General features: G+C 35.6%; 1 protein-coding gene across 1 annotated transcript; it reads left to right on the top strand.

Annotated features, from left to right (window-relative positions):
- Positions 1-291: 291 nt before the first annotated feature.
- Positions 292-16,143, top strand: LOC115701350 (uncharacterized). The gene is made up of 18 exons (XM_030629119.2): positions 292-576; positions 678-888; positions 1,747-1,865; positions 3,637-3,682; positions 4,257-4,329; positions 4,429-4,486; positions 4,580-4,675; positions 5,621-5,738; positions 5,811-6,077; positions 7,201-7,302; positions 7,489-7,846; positions 7,930-8,043; positions 8,587-9,218; positions 9,323-9,519; positions 10,042-10,267; positions 10,610-10,729; positions 11,219-11,989; positions 12,846-16,143. The coding sequence occupies exons 2-18, from the start codon at positions 793-795 to the stop codon at positions 15,906-15,908; spliced, it is 6,456 nt and encodes a 2,151-aa protein (XP_030484979.2). The 5' UTR covers positions 292-576; positions 678-792; the 3' UTR covers positions 15,909-16,143.
- The last annotated feature ends 2,099 nt before the right edge of the window (positions 16,144-18,242 follow it).

The following is an 18,242-nucleotide window of genomic DNA, read 5'->3' as shown; positions in this document are numbered from 1 at the left end:
ATTAAATTAAAAGGTGCTTATCAAAATCATTAACACTTATCAAGAAATTCTTTTTTTTAAAGGGTAATGGAGGAATTCTTTAGAATTATAAGATTTCCTTTTTGTTGTTGTAGTAACAAAATTAAATTTATAAAAATATTTTTCTTTTTTTTTTGGTAGAAATTATAAAAATAAAAATTGATAACATGTACGTACAATTTTTCTTTTTGAAAAAAAGTACAGGCATTACCATCGCCATTAACTTCAAACAATGTTTTATATATTCATCAAAATATTCCTTGTGCTTATCTTACTTAGACATTTCCCACTTTATTTTTATTGTTATTATTAGCTGTTAATGACAAATTCTTGAGAATTGTCGGGCCATTCTTCTCATCTAAAGAAAAAAAAAATAAAAAAAGTCACACAGTTCATACAAAATTTTATTTTTATTTTAATTTAAATAAATAATAATGTTTCTAAGATAAAATAAAATAAAATAAAATAAAATAAATAAAAAAGCCGTTATTAATTTAGTTGCACGATCTGGTTCTCCAAAAACCAGAGCTTAGAGCATTCGGCTCCCAAAATTCATAGGTGACTCTCTCTTCTCCTCAAGCCCAGCTTCGCAATTCTCCCTTCCCTACCACTGGGGACCATCACTTTCAACTGATTCAATTTTCTCTGCATTTTTCTAGGGTTTGTCAATTGGGGCTTCAACCGAATGCGAGCCGAGGGCTCGAAGCTGAAGAGGGGAATCTCACGGAGGTAAATTAGGAGAAAAGGGGATTCGATTAAAGTCCAAAAAACAAAATGAAAGCAGGAAGTGCTGCTAAGCTCATCGTTGATGCCCTCCTCCAGCGCTTCCTTCCCCTCGCACGACGTCGTATTGAGACGGCTCAAGCACAGGTCTAGATTTTTTATTTTATTTTTCCCGGAAAAGTTCTGTTGATTTGTTGGTCTGTTTGTTAGCTTTGTTTTTGTGGCTGTAGCGTTATAGTTTGACTGGCTAATTGCATCATCACGCCATTTTGTTTATAGCTTTACTGTTGTGGTGAAATGTTTTGGTTGTTGTTTCTCTTCTGTGATTCGTTTATTATTTATTGTTGATTATGTTGATGTAATATGGTAAATTCTAGATGTTGTGCGAAGAAACTGAGAACAAGTTTTGGTTCTTGTGCAATAAATTTATTGACAAAACGTGTTTAGTAGAGTTTTAAGTGTCTGTGTGGTTGGAGAGAAATGCCGGAGTCTTTGAAGGGGTTGATTGAAAGTTCAGAAGTGGATGTGTGGGAGAAAGTTAAGTTCTGGTATTTAAAACCAAGCATTTTGAGGATTTGTCCTTTTTAGATTTATGTAGAGAATGGAAATCACTGATGCAGGGGTAGTATTTTCTTTGTCTAACATATTTTGTTCAGCACTGATTATAGGTCTTATTTGTCTCTGTCCTTTGTAACCAAGGCTTTCCTCCGCCACAAGTGAGGGTTCTCAATCTTTTACGGGGAGGGATCTGTCTAAGACAAGAGGTCCCTTTCCTTCAAAGTCCATCTTCCATAATTGTATGGCACTCTAGTGATTTTTTCTACTGATATTATTACGACATGACTGGCACTTTCTTAAATCCAAATGCCTAGTATTTGTGTGAAATTGGTTTTGTTAGAGTACGTTATACAATTTCAATTGTGTTTGGGATTTTCTACTGGGGAATGTAGTTTGTTATGTATGCTAAATAATAATTATATACTTTAATACTCGGAATATATACAGGATGGACAGTACCTTCGACCGTCGGATCCAGCTTATGAGCAAGTATTGGATTCCTTAGCTATGGTTGCAAGACATACTCCAGTTCCCCTTTTAGAAGCTCTATTAAGATGGAGAGAAAGGTGTGTAGTTCTATTTTTCCTATGAGGTTCATGATAACATAAATTTAAAAATAAAAGATGAAGTAAACATGTGTATTTATTTTTTCATAAAAAAAGAGACAAAGGAGGGTTACATAAATGTATATACAGTATTTTGAGCACTTCTCATTCTTAGACTTAAGTAGAGAATGGAGAACTTTGTTGTAATTTTTTTGGAAAAATGAGTATTTTATATACTTGTATGTTGTTTTGGATACGATATGTTTTAGTGTGTTTTGTGCTAAAACTTTTGTAACCACGGTTTTTCTCCGCCACAAGTGAGGGTTTTCTATACAAAACGGGGGAGGGGTCAATCTAAGACAAGTGACCTCTTTCTCTTTTCAAAAAAGAGACAAAGGTCACACATCCATACTGACCTCCTCCCAAATTTATTGAGAGTTCTCACTTGTGGCGGAGGAAAACCGTGGTTACATCACCAACAAGTACAAATAAACTAGACAAAACGAGAAAACAATTATATAACAAGACAATCACAAGATAGGGAGAAAACTTTTACATCATAGACAAGAAGGATAATTTTTACAATAAATACATAAAGTTCTCCCAGTTTCTACTTAAATCCAAAAATGGTAATCCTTCAAAACCTTTTGATTTCACCTAAGTTGCCACCCAAAGTTTAATCCTTTCCTAAAGGTTGTCTTCAGAATTTTCCTTGCCTTAAAAAATTCTGCTATTTCTGTCAAGCCAGACTCCCCAAAAAACAGTAAGTGATGCTGCCATCCACATGGTTGGCACTCTTTTAGCCCCCTTTGGTTTGCAGTCAAATAATTGAGTATAAGACCAAGGCATACACCATGGGATGCCAAATTTGTTCAACACTCTATACCAAAGATTCTGGACGAATCTGCACTCCATAAACAGATGGTTAATGTTTTCCCGATTCTCCTTGCAACACACACACCACCGAGGGGACAAAGATGTAGTAAGCATAATTATTTGTTGCAGTCTGCCAGATATGCGTTTTGAGCTAGTAACTGAGTTCACATAGTGAAAACACATCTGTTTGCATGTACTTTTCATTTTTTTCTTCCTTTTTCTTTTTGAAAAGAGATGAAACTACTAATATAAAGAAAAATAAATACAAGGAACCGGGATTACAAAACAAAAGTAAATAAAGAAGGAACCGGGATTACAAAATATACTCCACCTCCTAACTAGATCTGAAAACAAAACTCCTCTAAAGCATTTAGCTGTGTAAACCCAAATAGCAACTCAGAATTTTGTTTTCATGCAAAGCAAATTTTCTGTAGATGAAGTATCTTCAGAATTTCTGCTATTCCTCTCCGGCCTAGTTGCACAAAACAAAGCTGAAGTCTACTTCTAGCCAGAGTGAAGCACATCTGCCTTCTATACTATACACCAGCAAGTTGCTGCTGTTTTGGGGCATACAATATGATAAACTTATTTTGTTGAGTAGCTTTCTTACTGTTTTCCTGCTTGTATCAAATTATCAAGTCAAACAAAAAATAAATTAAAAAAAAAAAATAGGTTCCAATACTAACGGCATATGTTAGGTAAATTATATTTTGAGATGTTTCTAGTAATCTTCTGCTGATATTATTTTAGAATTTTTCTTTACTCTTTCACCTAGGTTTCTATTTGCGTACAGTATTTTAATAGTTAAGATGTTTATTTTCAATGCTTCCGGACATTTCTACATCGTATTAAAAACATCAAATAATTTGGTTTGTTTTCATTTTTAATATAGAATTTCCATTTTCTTTTGTTGCAGTGAATCACCAAAAGGTGCAAATGATGCTTCTACATTTCAACGGAAGGTCTGTAGCGAGAAACTTTTTTCTTTTCTTTAGATAAATAATTATATAAGCTGTTAAAAAATACACGGAAACTTTTTTCCCCTTATCTGTTAGTTTCTGCCAGATACATGTTGTTTACTACACTCCATAATGTCAAGTTTGTCACATTTTATTTGCACAGTTAATAATTACCTAGGAGGGTTTTTTTTGATATGTTTGCATTTTAAAACTTGATAATTCAGACCTTTAAAGCCACTTGAGGTGAAGGAGTGTAGTGTTTCTGGGCTCAATTTATAGACATGTAATATCATGGCCAAACCATTAAATATCCTTTTTCATGAACTTTTAAGTAACTGTCATTGTCCTTTTCTTTATTTTCCTTTTTCTGGTGGTGATGTTTACATCATATCGTAATTATTTGCAGTATGGAATATTTTTTTTCAACATTCACTATTATTTTCATGCTAAAAATAACTATTTGTATGGTGAGCGTTAAGCTTTACCCCAGAATAACTGCCTTCTTTTTCGTGTATACGTTAACTCTGTAGTGCAGAATGGCAAGCTATTTTTGCTAACATGTTTGTATAAATTTCAGCTTGCAGTGGAGTGTATCTTTTGTTCAGCATGTATTCGGTTTGTGGAGTGCTGTCCACAAGAGGGACTTACTGGTTAGTTCTCTGAATTTTCTTGTTGGATTTAATTCATTTTTTTAAATATATATATATATATATTATAAATAATAATTATTACAATCATCTTCTCTGCAGAGAAGCTTTGGTCAGGGCTTGAAAATTTTGTTTTCGACTGGCTAATCAATGCTGACAGGTTAGGCTGCTAGCCTGCTACAGTGGTGTGTGAGCTTCTATTGTATTTTGGTAAACATTATGCCTTAAGGACTGAACATATTCTCTAATGCAGGCTTGTTAGCCAGGTTGAATATCCATCACTGGTTGATCTCCGAGGGCTTCTCCTAGATTTGGTTGCTCAACTGTTAGGTGCCTTGTCACGCATCAGGTAACTGAATATTGTTGATTTTAATGGAACATAACTAGGGTAGGGTGAATGCAAAAAATTTATCAATTTTGTAGTTTTTGCATAGTGATGTCTCAGTTTTTGGAAATAACAAACAAGTACCCCAAAGTATTTCAATTTTTGTAAGGAAATGCAAAAGTGACCAAAGGTTGTCAGTTTCTACAAATTCTTTTGTAATGTAAATCCTGCGTAGTTAACACTTATAGGCAATGCAATGACCCAAATGTTGTTACTACTGTTGATAGTAAACAATTTCTTAGTTTTTGTTTGGGTGCTGTTGAATACATCCGTTTATTGAAAAGAAAAAAAAACATGATTTTAATTCATATGGGGCGATGAATTTGAAATATATTCACCGAAAAATTAAAATAGTTTGAAAGGGCTCATAAAAGGCTTATGTATGGTGATTCACTATGTGAGGATTTGAAATGCTGGTAAGGTTGGATTTTGAAAAAAAGAAACAAAAATTTGGGACACCATCCTCAATATTTTTTATGAGACTTTTTTCTTGCAAAAGTTGAACTCTACCTCCCTTTAGCTCTTTTGTGTTTGTGTTTGTTTTCACCTACAAAATAGCGGCATTATAATTTGATTCAAAATGAATTGGCTAATAATTAGGTTTAAAAACTAGGTTTCTGTCTGTTTTGGGGGATGGGGGTGGCAGGGTTGTGAAAAGTATAAAATGATCAGCCTTAAACTGTATGTTGAATGTGGCTATGACCCATTAGTTGCTTGACATTTGACAAATTTGTTTTGCTGGTTGCATAATTGTCATAAACACCTCTAAACATGTTAAAGTCTTGATCTATATGCTCTTAGTTGATTGGACCACGGTATAAGCTGTGACTAAAATGTGATGTAGTCCTATTTCTATTGCAGCTCTAGTCTAAACACGTAACATATATACTTTGCATTGTTTTTTCACAGGTTTAGTTCTGTGACGGAGAGGTTTTTTATGGAACTCAATACTCGTCGAATAGACACTAGTGTTGCCCGAAGCGAAACACTTAGTATCATAAATGGAATGCGCTACTTAAAGTTAGGGGTATGTATAAATGTCTTCTTTCTCCTAGAGAAAAATGGCAGCAATTCATCTTAAAAGAACTTTAATTGTCAGGTGAAAACTGAGGGTGGATTGAATGCATCTGCTTCCTTCGTTGCGAAAGCAAACCCTCTCAACCGAGCTCCGCATAAACGAAAAACTGAGCTTTACCATGCACTGTGCAATATGCTTTCAAACATCTTAGCACCTTTGGCAGAAGGGGGAAAAAGCCAATGGCCACCTTTGGGTGTAGAGCCTGCTCTTACCTTTTGGTACGAAGCTGTTGGAAGAATAAGAGCACAGCTCATGCATTGGATGGATAAACAGAGCAAGCATATTGCTGTAAGTTCATCAATCATCTTTTTTTATTTATGGGAAGAAACTTTTCCTTCTGTATAATTTTACTGATGTTTTTATTCTCTTATGAAACAAAAGATATATTAATGTGGATGATGGTTCTTACATTTGTCTGTACTTTTTTTTTTTGAAAAAGTGACAGAGGTCATATGTTTTAGACCTAAACCATTCCAATTATATTTTTTGTTAGCAGGTGTTACATTTCTATTGAATTTGGTGTTAAAATTGCTTTCCTGTAGAAGGTTTTATGCTATTTTGTTTTGTTTTTTCCTTTACAAATTGAGAGTAGCTAAAATTGTTTCCATTTTTTAATTTATTTATTCATATCAACACATTTGGTACCTTTAATCAAAAAGCCAGTTTTGGTACTTGGATCTTCAGAACTAAACATTTCGAGGATCTTTCCTTTTTAGACTTAAGCAGGGATTGGGGTGTGCTGCTATAATAATCCTAGGTTTTTTGTGATTGCTGTCACAATTTTTTCTACAGTTGTTTTTCGTTTTTATTTTTGTTTACTGTTTGTTTACCATGGTTTTCCTCCGCCTTAAGTGAGGCTTGCAATATATTTCGGGGGGAGGCCAGTCTAAGACAAGTGGTCTCTTTCTCTTTTTTCGAAAGAAAAAAAAAGCCAGTTTTGGTATTTTTTGTTATCAATAATGCTCATATGGTATTCTGGATTTTAAAATTGTACATATTTGGAATCCGAACTCAAATTTGATCAATTTGACCAAACTATTCTCAGTTATATGTAATTAAATACTTAAATACTTAAATTTGAATGGACTACTCATATAATTAAAGACAATTTGATCATATTGATAAAATTTTAATTATCAAATTTGAGTCCAGGCTACTAAATATGTATACAATACAGGGTACCAGAAAAACATTATTGACAACAATGTTACAAAATTTGTATTTTGATAAAACATAGGGTACCTAATGAGTACACACACTAGTTTTAATCTATATATGTATGTGTGTATATTTTGGATATTACTTTTAATCTATATTTGTCTTAAATAATAATGTGTCTTAACTCTCACACCCCATCTCTGGCTTGCCATGTATTTTCTTATGTGCTCATTTGGATTATTCTTTTTATTAGGTTGGTTATCCCTTGGTAACTCTTCTTTTGTGTCTTGGCGATCCTCAAATATTCCACAACAATTTGAATCCACACATGGATCAACTCTACAAGCTTCTTAGAGTAAGTTAAGTTACTGTAGTTTAGTAAGGAGGAGAAAACATTCAATGATTAAGTGGTTTTCTTTTTCAGGTTTATCATACAATGTATTATTATGGGGGTTTATTATAGTTACCATAGGAGCCATACCCTTATGGCTTTCCATTTCAGGTGCTAAGTTGTATGACATGATGTGGTTTAATCATTCAGGACAAGACCCACCGCTTTATGGCATTGGACTGTCTTCATCGAGTTTTGAGGTTTTACCTGAGTGTCCATGCCGCAAATCAGGCTTCGAATCGTATATGGGACCACTTAGACAGTGTAACTGCCCAACTATTGACTGTTCTGCGAAAAGGGATGCTTACCCAGGATGTCCAACATGATAAACTTGTGGAGTTTTGTGTGACCATAGCAGAACACAATCTTGATTTTGCCATGAATCATATGATTTTAGAACTGCTTAAGCAAGATAGTCTTAGTGAAGCGAAGGTTATTGGTCTTCGTGCTTTGCTTGCAATTGTCATGTCACCTTCAAGCCAATATGTTGGCTTGGAGATTTTTAAAGGTATTAGCATATTTTATCATCAATTCTAGTTGCTTGCGATTTATTGTTTTGTTGTCTTCGTCTTATGTCTATTGTTTAAGCAGGTCACGATATTGGTCACTATATTCCAAAGGTGAAGGCTGCCATTGAGTCAATTTTGCGGTCTTGCCATAAATCCTATAGTCAGGCACTTCTAACTTCTTCAAAGACTGCGATAGGTAATTTCTCTGCTAATGTAGGGCAAGAATAGAAATTGTAAGGAAAGCTTAGTTTTACAATTTAGATATTAATATTTATTGCATGATTTAAACTCTGTCCAGCAAACTGGCTGCTACTGGTTCACCATTATTCTTTACGACCATTAAGAATGGATGTCCTTTTAAGCTTATCTGCTGCAATGTTTAGTTGTTGTATACTTTCAATCAATTGACATTAATTTTGAATCTAAAATAAAAAAGCAATACTTCTGCTTTGTTTTGCTCTTCCACCACCCCACTTTTTGTTTTCTCAGTAATTGCTTTCTTATTTTCTAATTGGAAGCTTGGGTTGTTGAAAACTTGTAGAATAATGACACACATACATCATGAAGTTGTTAATTTATTTTTATTCTTTTTGCCTTTTATGCTGCTGTGAGAAGGCATACTGAGATAGGCTAAAATCAATTATATGCTTTTTAGATTTGTTAATTTATTTATTTGTTTTGACTCTTACTGTGAGAAGGCATACTGAGCTAGACTAAAATCAATTATATGCTTTTCCAGATGCTGTTACAAAAGAAAAATCTCAAGGATATCTCTTTCGGTCTGTGCTTAAATGCATACCATATCTTATTGAAGAGGTTGGCCGAAGTGATAAAATTGCAGAAATAATTCCTCAACATGGCATAAGTATTGATCCTGGTGTTCGTGAGGAAGCAGTGCAAGTACTTAACCGGATTGTAAGATATCTTCCTCACCGTCGATTTGCAGTTATGAGAGGGATGGCAAACTTTATTCTGCGGCTACCTGATGAATTCCCTCTTCTAATTCAAACGTCATTGGGGCGATTGTTGGAACTAATGCGTTTTTGGAGAGCCTGTCTAATTGATGATAAGTTAGACTATGACACTCAAGATGCAAAGCGTGTGGGACAGCTTAATGAGGGATTCAAAAGATCTTCTTTTCATCGATCAGGAGAACCTATTGAATTTCGTGCATCTGAGATAGATGCTGTTGGTCTCATCTTCCTTAGTTCTGTGGATAGTCAAATTAGACATACGGCATTAGAACTACTACGATGTGTTCGTGCTTTAAGGAATGATGTGCGTGAACTTTCATCTCGTGAGCTAGCAGACTATACTTCAAAATATGAAGCTGAGCCAATCTTTATAGTTGATGTCCTTGAGGAGCATGGGGTGGGACATTATTCATCTTTACATGTTCTTTCAAGCAAAAACTTTGTATTGATTTGTAAATGAAACCAACATTTTGTCCTTGTAATATTTCTGGTTATTTACAGGATGACATTGTTCAGAGCTGTTATTGGGATTCTGGGCGTCCATTTGATTTAAGACGAGAATCTGATGCAATCCCTCCTGATGCAGCACTTCAGTCTATAATATTTGAGAGCCCTGATAAGAATAGGTGGGCTCGTTGTCTTAGTGAGGTTGTCAAATATGCTGCAGAGCTTTGCCCAAGTTCTGTTCAGGAGGCGAAGTAAGTATATATTTTATAAAGTTTGCACACAATCTTGGCTTGTTATCTTTGCTCTTCATATCTGCAGATGTTATAATATATTGTCTATATTTTCATGTTTAGTGGCTTTCTGTCACAATTTTTTTTCAGCTTGCCATAGGTTCCTTATTCCTAACATTTGAAGCTTTTGGGATGATTAGTATAAAATGGCACTAAAAGTGCAGAGCATGGTTATTGTAAAGGTGTTTGGTTTCATCCTATGCATGTTTGGTCCAATGCTGAGTGTTTTGTTGAAAAGAAAAATCAAAAGTGCTTTATAGCATACCAACTTTGAAACAAGAAAAGGTGTTGGCATTTAATATATTTCGAGAAATAATTACATAATTTAGGACTTTTCATTCCATAAGAAATGCTTGGGAAATTTGTCAGTTATGCTGAAATAATGTACATTTACGGTCTTTGCATTCTCATTTCTTCACTTCCTTTTCTAGCATGGTTGAAATCATTCAGAACTAGTTTTTGTAACAGAAATTTTATTTGCAGGATGGAGGTTATGCAACGCCTAGCTTATATTACACCTGTTGAGTTGGGTGGGAGGGCCCATCAATCACAGGAATCAGACAACAAACTAGACCAGTGGCTCCTATATGCCATGTTTGTATGTTCGTGTCCGTCAGCTGCTGGTAAAGAAGCTGGTGGTGCAGCTGCAACCAAAGAACTTTACCATCTTATTTTCCCCTCACTGAAATCTGGATCAGAAGCCCAAGTAGTAAGTGTTTGTTAAATGGATACATATAATTCTCAGTATAATCTCATGTACATTGTGTTCAGATGGTTGATTAATTTGACATTATTTTATTTCGAAGCATATATTATACAAACCATTGAGTTTCTTATAATTTTTGAGCACTCAGTAGTAGTGGTTCTGCTGGTCAAGAGTATTTAATGTTCCTTTCCTTGCTAGGGAAAGTTATGTGAATTAACATTATTATTATTTAATGGCTATAGCCTGTATTTATCAAATATGCTCACTTTAATGTTACAATCAGACACTTGGTTGACTGGATTTGATTATGTTTTGTCATCTTATGGGTATTCCATTTAATTTTAGCATGCAGCAACTATGGCTCTGGGCCACTCACATTTAGAATCATGTGAAATCATGTTTGGCGAGCTTGCAACTTTTATTGATGAAGTTTCTTCAGAGACAGAAGGGAAGCCAAAGTGGAAGGTATACTTTAGTATTATGTGTGTAAAATGTCTTATTTCTTGATGAATTGACAAGGTTATTTGGTATGCTATATATGTTGTTTATGGAACAAAAAACTAATGTCAATTTTCTGGTTAACATAGAATTCACTATGCAATCATCTTCCATTGTAAACATTAATGATCTTAGAGAATATCAAATGCCATTTTTTTTTTCCTTTCCTTTATTTAATACATGGGGAAAGAAGTTGCGTACATGAATGGCTTGTAAGGCAGCAAGCATTTGAACGAGGTGTGGAAACTGTTTAGACACTTGAAAATCCCCTAAAAGTAAAATACTGTTTGCAACACGTGAAGCTTTTCTCCTTTTCATTATTTCAGAGGTTACATCAACTTGTTTCATTGGAATGTCGTACTAATAACACTAATATTCTCTTTGCTTTTTGGCTTTCTTCATTTCCTCTATTTTGGTCACGGTCAATATTACAATTCTTTTAACTTGTGGATGCAGAGTCAGAAAGGACGCCGTGAGGAGCTCCGTATTCACATTGCAAATATCTATCGAGCTGTTGCTGAGAATATCTGGCCTGGCATGTTGGCCCGTAAGCCAATTTTCCGTCTACATTATTTGAAATTCATTGATGAGACAACCAGGCTTATACTAACAGCATCTGCTGAGAGCTTTCAAGAAATGCAGCCTCTCCGTTATGCACTTGCATCTGTCCTAAGATCACTAGCCCCAGAATTTGTTGAAGCAAAAACAGAGAAATTTGATGTTAGAACTAGAAAGAGATTGTTTGATCTTCTCCTCTCCTGGTCAGATGATACAAGCAGTTCATGGAGTCAGGATAGTGTTAGTGATTATCGACGAGAAGTAGATCGTTACAAATCTTCCCAACATGCCAGGTCTAAAGATTCTGTAGATAAATTATCATTCGATAAAGAACTAAATGAACAAGTTGAGGCAATTCAGTGGGCCTCTATGAATGCTATGGCTTCACTCTTGTATGGGCCTTGCTTTGATGATAATGCAAGGAAAATGAGTGGCCGGGTCATATCATGGATCAACAGTTTGTTCATTGAGCCTGCACCCAGGGCTCCATATGGTTACTCACCAGATCCAAGAACTCCATCTTATTCGAAGCACACAGCTGAAGGTGCTCGTGGAACTTCTGGTCGTGATAGGCATAGGGGTGGCCATCATCGTGTATCTCTAGCAAAACTGGCTTTAAAAAATCTTCTACTTACAAATTTGGACCTGTTTCCTGCGTGTATTGATCAGGTAAACATTCAACTTTAACCATTTTTCTTCTTCTCTCCTGTTTGGCTGAAACTTTGGGTGCTGTCTGCGGTCAAACCCAGGAGAGAATGCAGTGAGGCAGTGCCTCCTCTTCGGTGGGATGATTAATTAACAAAATCCACAACTAGGATCAGCTAGTAAATTTTAGGGCTTAATCTGGTAAGCTCTGGAGAATAATTGAGGGCTAGCATAAGAGCTTCTTTGATTGATTAAACATGTGTTGGTGTAATATTGAGGAAAATCATCTCACGGCCAACTCCTGGTCTGATGTGATGGACAGGGTTTTCATGTGACCGTATGGTTATATTTAACGGAGACAAATAAAGAGTTACCTTCGCCTGATTGCAACAGTCTTAACTGCAAAGCAGTCTTGCAGTAGACAAAATAAAATTAGATTCATTTTTATTTAATGTTAATCTTAGGAGAATACAATCAATCAGTAAATTTCGTCCTTGTCAGAACTTTATCAGGCCTTCTCTTGGGATGCTTCAAACAGAATTGCTGTGGTTGTTTTTATTTTATTCCAAATAATTGCCCTGGGATTTTAAAATGAAAGTGCATTATGTGATGCTTTGGGTTGAATTGTTTTGAAACTTTAAAATTGTGTATCTTTCTCTAAATATTCCGGTTTAAATCATTTGTTTGGTTGCCTTATAATCTCTGGCTGTTGTATAAAATCAAATAAAATATATTAAAAAGTTCTGGCCTTTGCTAGTGTCTCATAGCTAACATAAGTTTGTAGGAAGTGCTGGTCTGTTCTTTTTGAGACAATTACAATAATACAAAATGCTTGGTTATTTTCCTTGTTTGTGACTAATTGATTTTTATATTCGAACAGTGTTACTACTCCGATGCTGCTATAGCGGATGGTTATTTCAGTGTGCTTGCTGAGGTCTACATGCGACAAGAGATACCCAAATGTGAAATCCAGAGACTCTTAAGCCTGATTCTCTACAAGGTTGTAGATCCATCAAGACAAATTCGTGATGATGCTCTTCAGATGTTGGAGACTCTTTCAGTTCGTGAGTGGGCAGAGGATGGCATTGAGGGCTCAGGAAGCTATCGGGCTGCTGTTGTTGGTAACCTTCCTGATTCCTACCAGCAATTCCAATACAAGCTCTCATGTAAACTTGCCAAAGATCATCCTGAATTAAGCCAGCTCCTGTGTGAAGAGATCATGCAAAGACAACTTGACGCAGTTGACATTATTGCCCAACATCAGGTCTTAACATGCATGGCTCCATGGATCGAGAATCTGAATTTCTGGAAACTTAAGGACTCAGGTTGGAGCGAAAGATTATTGAAAAGCCTTTACTATGTAACATGGCGGCATGGAGACCAGTTCCCTGATGAAATTGAGAAACTTTGGAGCACAATTGCTAGCAAACCCAGAAATATAAGTCCTGTTTTAGATTTCTTGATCACAAAAGGGATTGAAGATTGTGATTCAAATGCATCTGCTGAAATAAGTGGTGCATTTGCTACATATTTTTCAGTTGCAAAGAGAGTAAGTTTGTATTTAGCACGGATATGCCCTCAGCGTACAATAGATCACCTTGTTTATCAATTGGCTCAGAGGATGCTGGAGGATAGCATAGAGCCAGTTGTTCCAGCTGCAAATAAGGGTGATGCCAATGGAAACTTTGTCTTAGAATTCTCACAGGGACCCCCAGTAGCCCAAATTGCCTCTGCTGTGGACAGTCAGCCACACATGTCACCATTACTCGTTCGGGGTTCCCTTGATGGTCCGCTGAGAAATGCCAGTGGGAGCCTCAGCTGGAGAACAGCAGGTGTAACAGGACGAAGTGTGTCAGGCCCATTAAGTCCAATGCCTCCGGAGTTGAATATTGTACCTGTAAATACAGCACGGTCAGGGCAGCTACTTCCATCACTTGTAAACATGTCAGGGCCATTAATGGGTGTAAGAAGCTCAACAGGAAGTTTGCGGAGCCGCCATGTTTCAAGGGACAGTGGAGACTACCTTATTGACACTCCAAACTCTGGCGAAGAGGGGCTGCACTCTGGTGTTGCTATGCATGGAGTTAATGCTAAAGAACTTCAGTCTGCATTGCAGGGTCATCAGCAACACTCATTAACTCATGCGGATATAGCACTGATTCTACTTGCAGAAATTGCATATGAAAATGATGAGGATTTTCGAGAGCACTTGCCCCTTCTTTTTCATGTGACATTTGTCTCAATGGACAGTTCGGAAGACATTGTGCTAGAGCACTGTCAGCATTTGCTCGTTAATTTGTTATACTCTCTTGCAGGCCGGCATTTGGAGCTGTATGAGGTGGAAAATAGTGATGGAGAGAACAAACAGCAGGTTGTTAGCTTGATCAAGTATGTGCAATCGAAGCGAGGAAGTATGATGTGGGAGAATGAGGACCCTACAGTTGTAAGAACTGAGCTTCCAAGTGCAGCACTTTTGTCTGCATTAGTTCAGAGCATGGTGGATGCTATATTCTTCCAAGGAGATCTCCGTGAAACTTGGGGAGCTGAGGCTTTGAAGTGGGCCATGGAGTGTACTTCCAGACACCTTGCTTGTCGATCTCATCAGATCTACCGTGCATTGCGGCCTAGTGTAACTAGTGATACATCTGTATTGCTTCTCCGGTGCCTTCATAGATGCTTAGGAAATCCAGTACCTCCTGTGTTGGGATTTATAATGGAAATCTTGATGACATTGCAAGTGATGGTGGAGAATATGGAACCAGAGAAAGTGATACTTTACCCCCAGCTTTTTTGGGGTTGTGTGGCCATGATGCACACAGATTTTGTTCACATTTACTGCCATGTGCTTGAGCTCTTCTCCCGTGTAATTGATCGTTTATCATTCCGGGATAGAACAACTGAAAATGTGCTTCTTTCAAGCATGCCTAGAGATGAGTTGGATACTGGTAGTGAAATTGGGGACTTCCAGCGGACAGAATCTAGGAATAATTATGAGCTTCCAACTACTGGTGGACCTTTGCCAACATTTGAAGGAGTACAGCCTCTTGTGCTTAAAGGACTCATGTCTACCGTTAGTCATGGTGTTTCTATTGAGGTGCTCTCACGGATCACAGTGCACTCATGTGACTCAATATTTGGGGACACTGAGACAAGACTCTTGATGCATATTTCAGGCTTGCTTCCCTGGTTGTGTTTGCAACTGAGCAAGGACTTGGGGCCTACTTCACCTCTTCAACAGCAGTACCACAAAGCTTGCTCTGTTGCAGCGAACATTTCAGTCTGGTGTCGGGCAAAATCTTTGGATGAATTAGCTGCTGTATTTATGTCATACTCTCGAGGGGAGATCAAAACTGTTGATAACCTACTTTCTTGCGTCTCACCTCTCTTATGTAATGAATGGTTCCCAAAGCACTCAGCATTGGCTTTTGGGCACTTATTAAGACTATTAGAAAAAGGGCCTGTTGAGTATCAACGAGTGATACTGCTGATGCTGAAGGCATTACTTCAGCACACTCCCATGGATGCTGCCCAAAGTCCACATATGTATGCAATTGTGTCTCAGTTGGTGGAGAGCACTTTGTGTTGGGAGGCACTAAGTGTGTTGGAAGCACTTCTGCAGAGTTGTTCATTAACAGGTTCCCACCCTCACGAACAGCCTGGATCATACGAGAATGGAATCAGCGGAGTTGAGGAAAAGATGCTTGCTCCTCAGGCCTCATTCAAGGCTCGCAGTGGTCCCCTGCATTATAGCATGGGATCAGGGTTTGGGACAGCTTCAACACCTGCACCCCTCGGATCAAATGAATCTGGAATACCGCCCAGAGAAGTGGCTCTGCAGAACACTCGTCTTATCCTCGGGCGTGTGCTTGATACCTGTGCTTTAGGGAGGAGAAGGGAATACCGAAGGCTGGTACCTTTCGTTACTAATATTGGTCACCCATAAAACCTGCAATGCCAACTTCTAATTATTTATGTTGGTGGATTAAATATAACCCAGTTTTGGCACGTGTGTTGTTGGGTAAAAAAGTTTTGAGGTTGAATTTGTATATATATTGTAGTGTGTAGCTAATAGAGTAATTTATTGTACAGTTGCAGCAGCATATCTTGTATCTCTTATTTTTATTAGACTTTTGTAATTTATGAGCTTCTATTAACTATGGAATTGTTCATTTAATCAATATCTGACATCCCCATATGTTGTATATAGCTCCATCTCAGGTTGTTTTCATCCAATTGAAATGGACCCAGAGGCTATGTTAGTGTCATCAGATCACAAGCAGCTTCCAAGGGATTGATAGAACTTGTACTTTCTGAACTGTCAGTACAAAAATAAAGTTTTCCCCATAAATGAGGAGAAGTTCATGGAATATTCAAGTGAATCGATGGGATGGGTAGTATAAAAGGACTACTAGAGAACAATGAAAAATGGCAAGAAATATGAGTTTGGTGAGGAAAATGGTGATTATTGAAAATTGAAGAAAAATGGAAGAAAAAAGAAAGATACAGCACAATAACGCCCAAATAACACTTTGTGGGTAAAGAAAAACTTAAATAGTAAATAGTTATAGAAAAAAGTATTAGGGGGTGCATTGTAGAGTTTTTAAAAATTATATTTTAAATTTTTGTAATTTAAATAGTTAAAAGACATAAATTTTGAGATTATTTATGTTTACTTCAAATATTTATTTTGTTTTTTATATTTTTGTTAGTACTTTATTAGCTTTATTTTTGCACTATTTTTTATAGTTTGGATGCCTTTTATGACTTTTGTGCCATCTTTATGGCTTGTCCCTAATTGTTTAAGGTAGATCTGTAGTATGATCAATGAGTAAGAGAAGTTTCATATTTAGTATTCATAATTTCTGCAAATGACTTTTGAGATTTGACAGATAAGTGTTTCAAATTTTGATATTATTATATGAATTGTTTTATAATCTTTATTCACATTACATATTTTTTTCATTAAATTGTGTGGCAATATAGTTTTATTGTTATTTTGTAGTTTAATTTTGTGGAAGGCCTATTGTTATAAAGACTTTACTGATAAGTTTTTAAATATAATTTATTTGAGAGTTATCATCTTTCTACTATTGAGATTTTCTTTTATTAGTTTTTAATATCATCGTTAGGGGTTAATCCACTTTTCTTTATTTTTTTTGTTTAGTAGATAGTTTGTGGAGCATTTTGATATGTAAATGAGTTGGTGTGTAGTTTTCGATGTTACAAGTTGAAGCTCTAACTATTTTGGTGTGTTGTTTAAGGACGTTATAGCTTTATTGTTTAAATTTTCGGGAGCAGTTTGTCTCATGTTGCTCGCTTACTTTAGCAGTTCATGGTTTGACAAGCATGTCCTTCAGTTAGACGATGAACTATCCTTGTTAGAAGAGGTTCCTGCACGGTTTGCAAATATCTGCATCGTAAATTCATGAGTGATTCTAATCACTACGTAAAAAAAAAACATTCTTCCAAAAAAAAAAAAGAGAAGAAGGTAATTTATTTGTTATTATTACGAGGCCTTATAAAGTCTCTCTCCCTATTTCGATGTGTGTGAAAGTCAAATGAAACAAATATAATATTTATATGGTTTATTTGTACCGCAAGTTTCTAAACTATACGTATTTTGGCAAGTTGGTCCTCAAACTTTATTTTTTGACAAATTAGTCTCCAAACTATATAAGTTTTGGCAAGTTGGTCTCGAAACTTTATATTTTGGTAAATTAATCCCTAAACTTTTATTTCTTTAGCAACATTAAGTTTCCACTTAAATATTAACATTTTTATTATTTATTTTACTTATTGTAATTTATGTTTTTGTGTTAAATTCAAATGATTTTTTTTTTTAATTTTAATACTTTGAGAAAAATAATTACATTAATATTTTTTCTTTTTTATATAGATATATAGATTTTAATACTTTAATTTATTATATTCATATACATTAATAATAAGAAAAAAAAAAAGATAAATACTAGCAGATACATATAATAGTTAGAGAAAATTTAGCCCCTCACATTTTTATATTTTAGCATTTATAGTATATTTTATTGTTGATTTATGAATATGTGGTATTATAATTTTAATAAGAAAAAGAACAATTGAAAATACTTAAATAATAATATTTATTTTTTATAAACTACAAAAGTACATTATATTTTAAAATTTATTTTTAACTTATGTTTCACGGCGAACCTATAAAAATTTACCAAAAGTACACTTTGTTAACACAAAATTCAAGCTAAGGTTTTGTGATAGTGGCATATTGTAAGATTCCAACAAT

This window comes from Cannabis sativa, chromosome 8 (genome assembly GCF_029168945.1).
Source record: "Cannabis sativa cultivar Pink pepper isolate KNU-18-1 chromosome 8, ASM2916894v1, whole genome shotgun sequence".
NCBI lineage: Eukaryota > Viridiplantae > Streptophyta > Magnoliopsida > Rosales > Cannabaceae > Cannabis > Cannabis sativa.
This window is presented reverse-complemented; position numbering and strand designations above follow the sequence as displayed.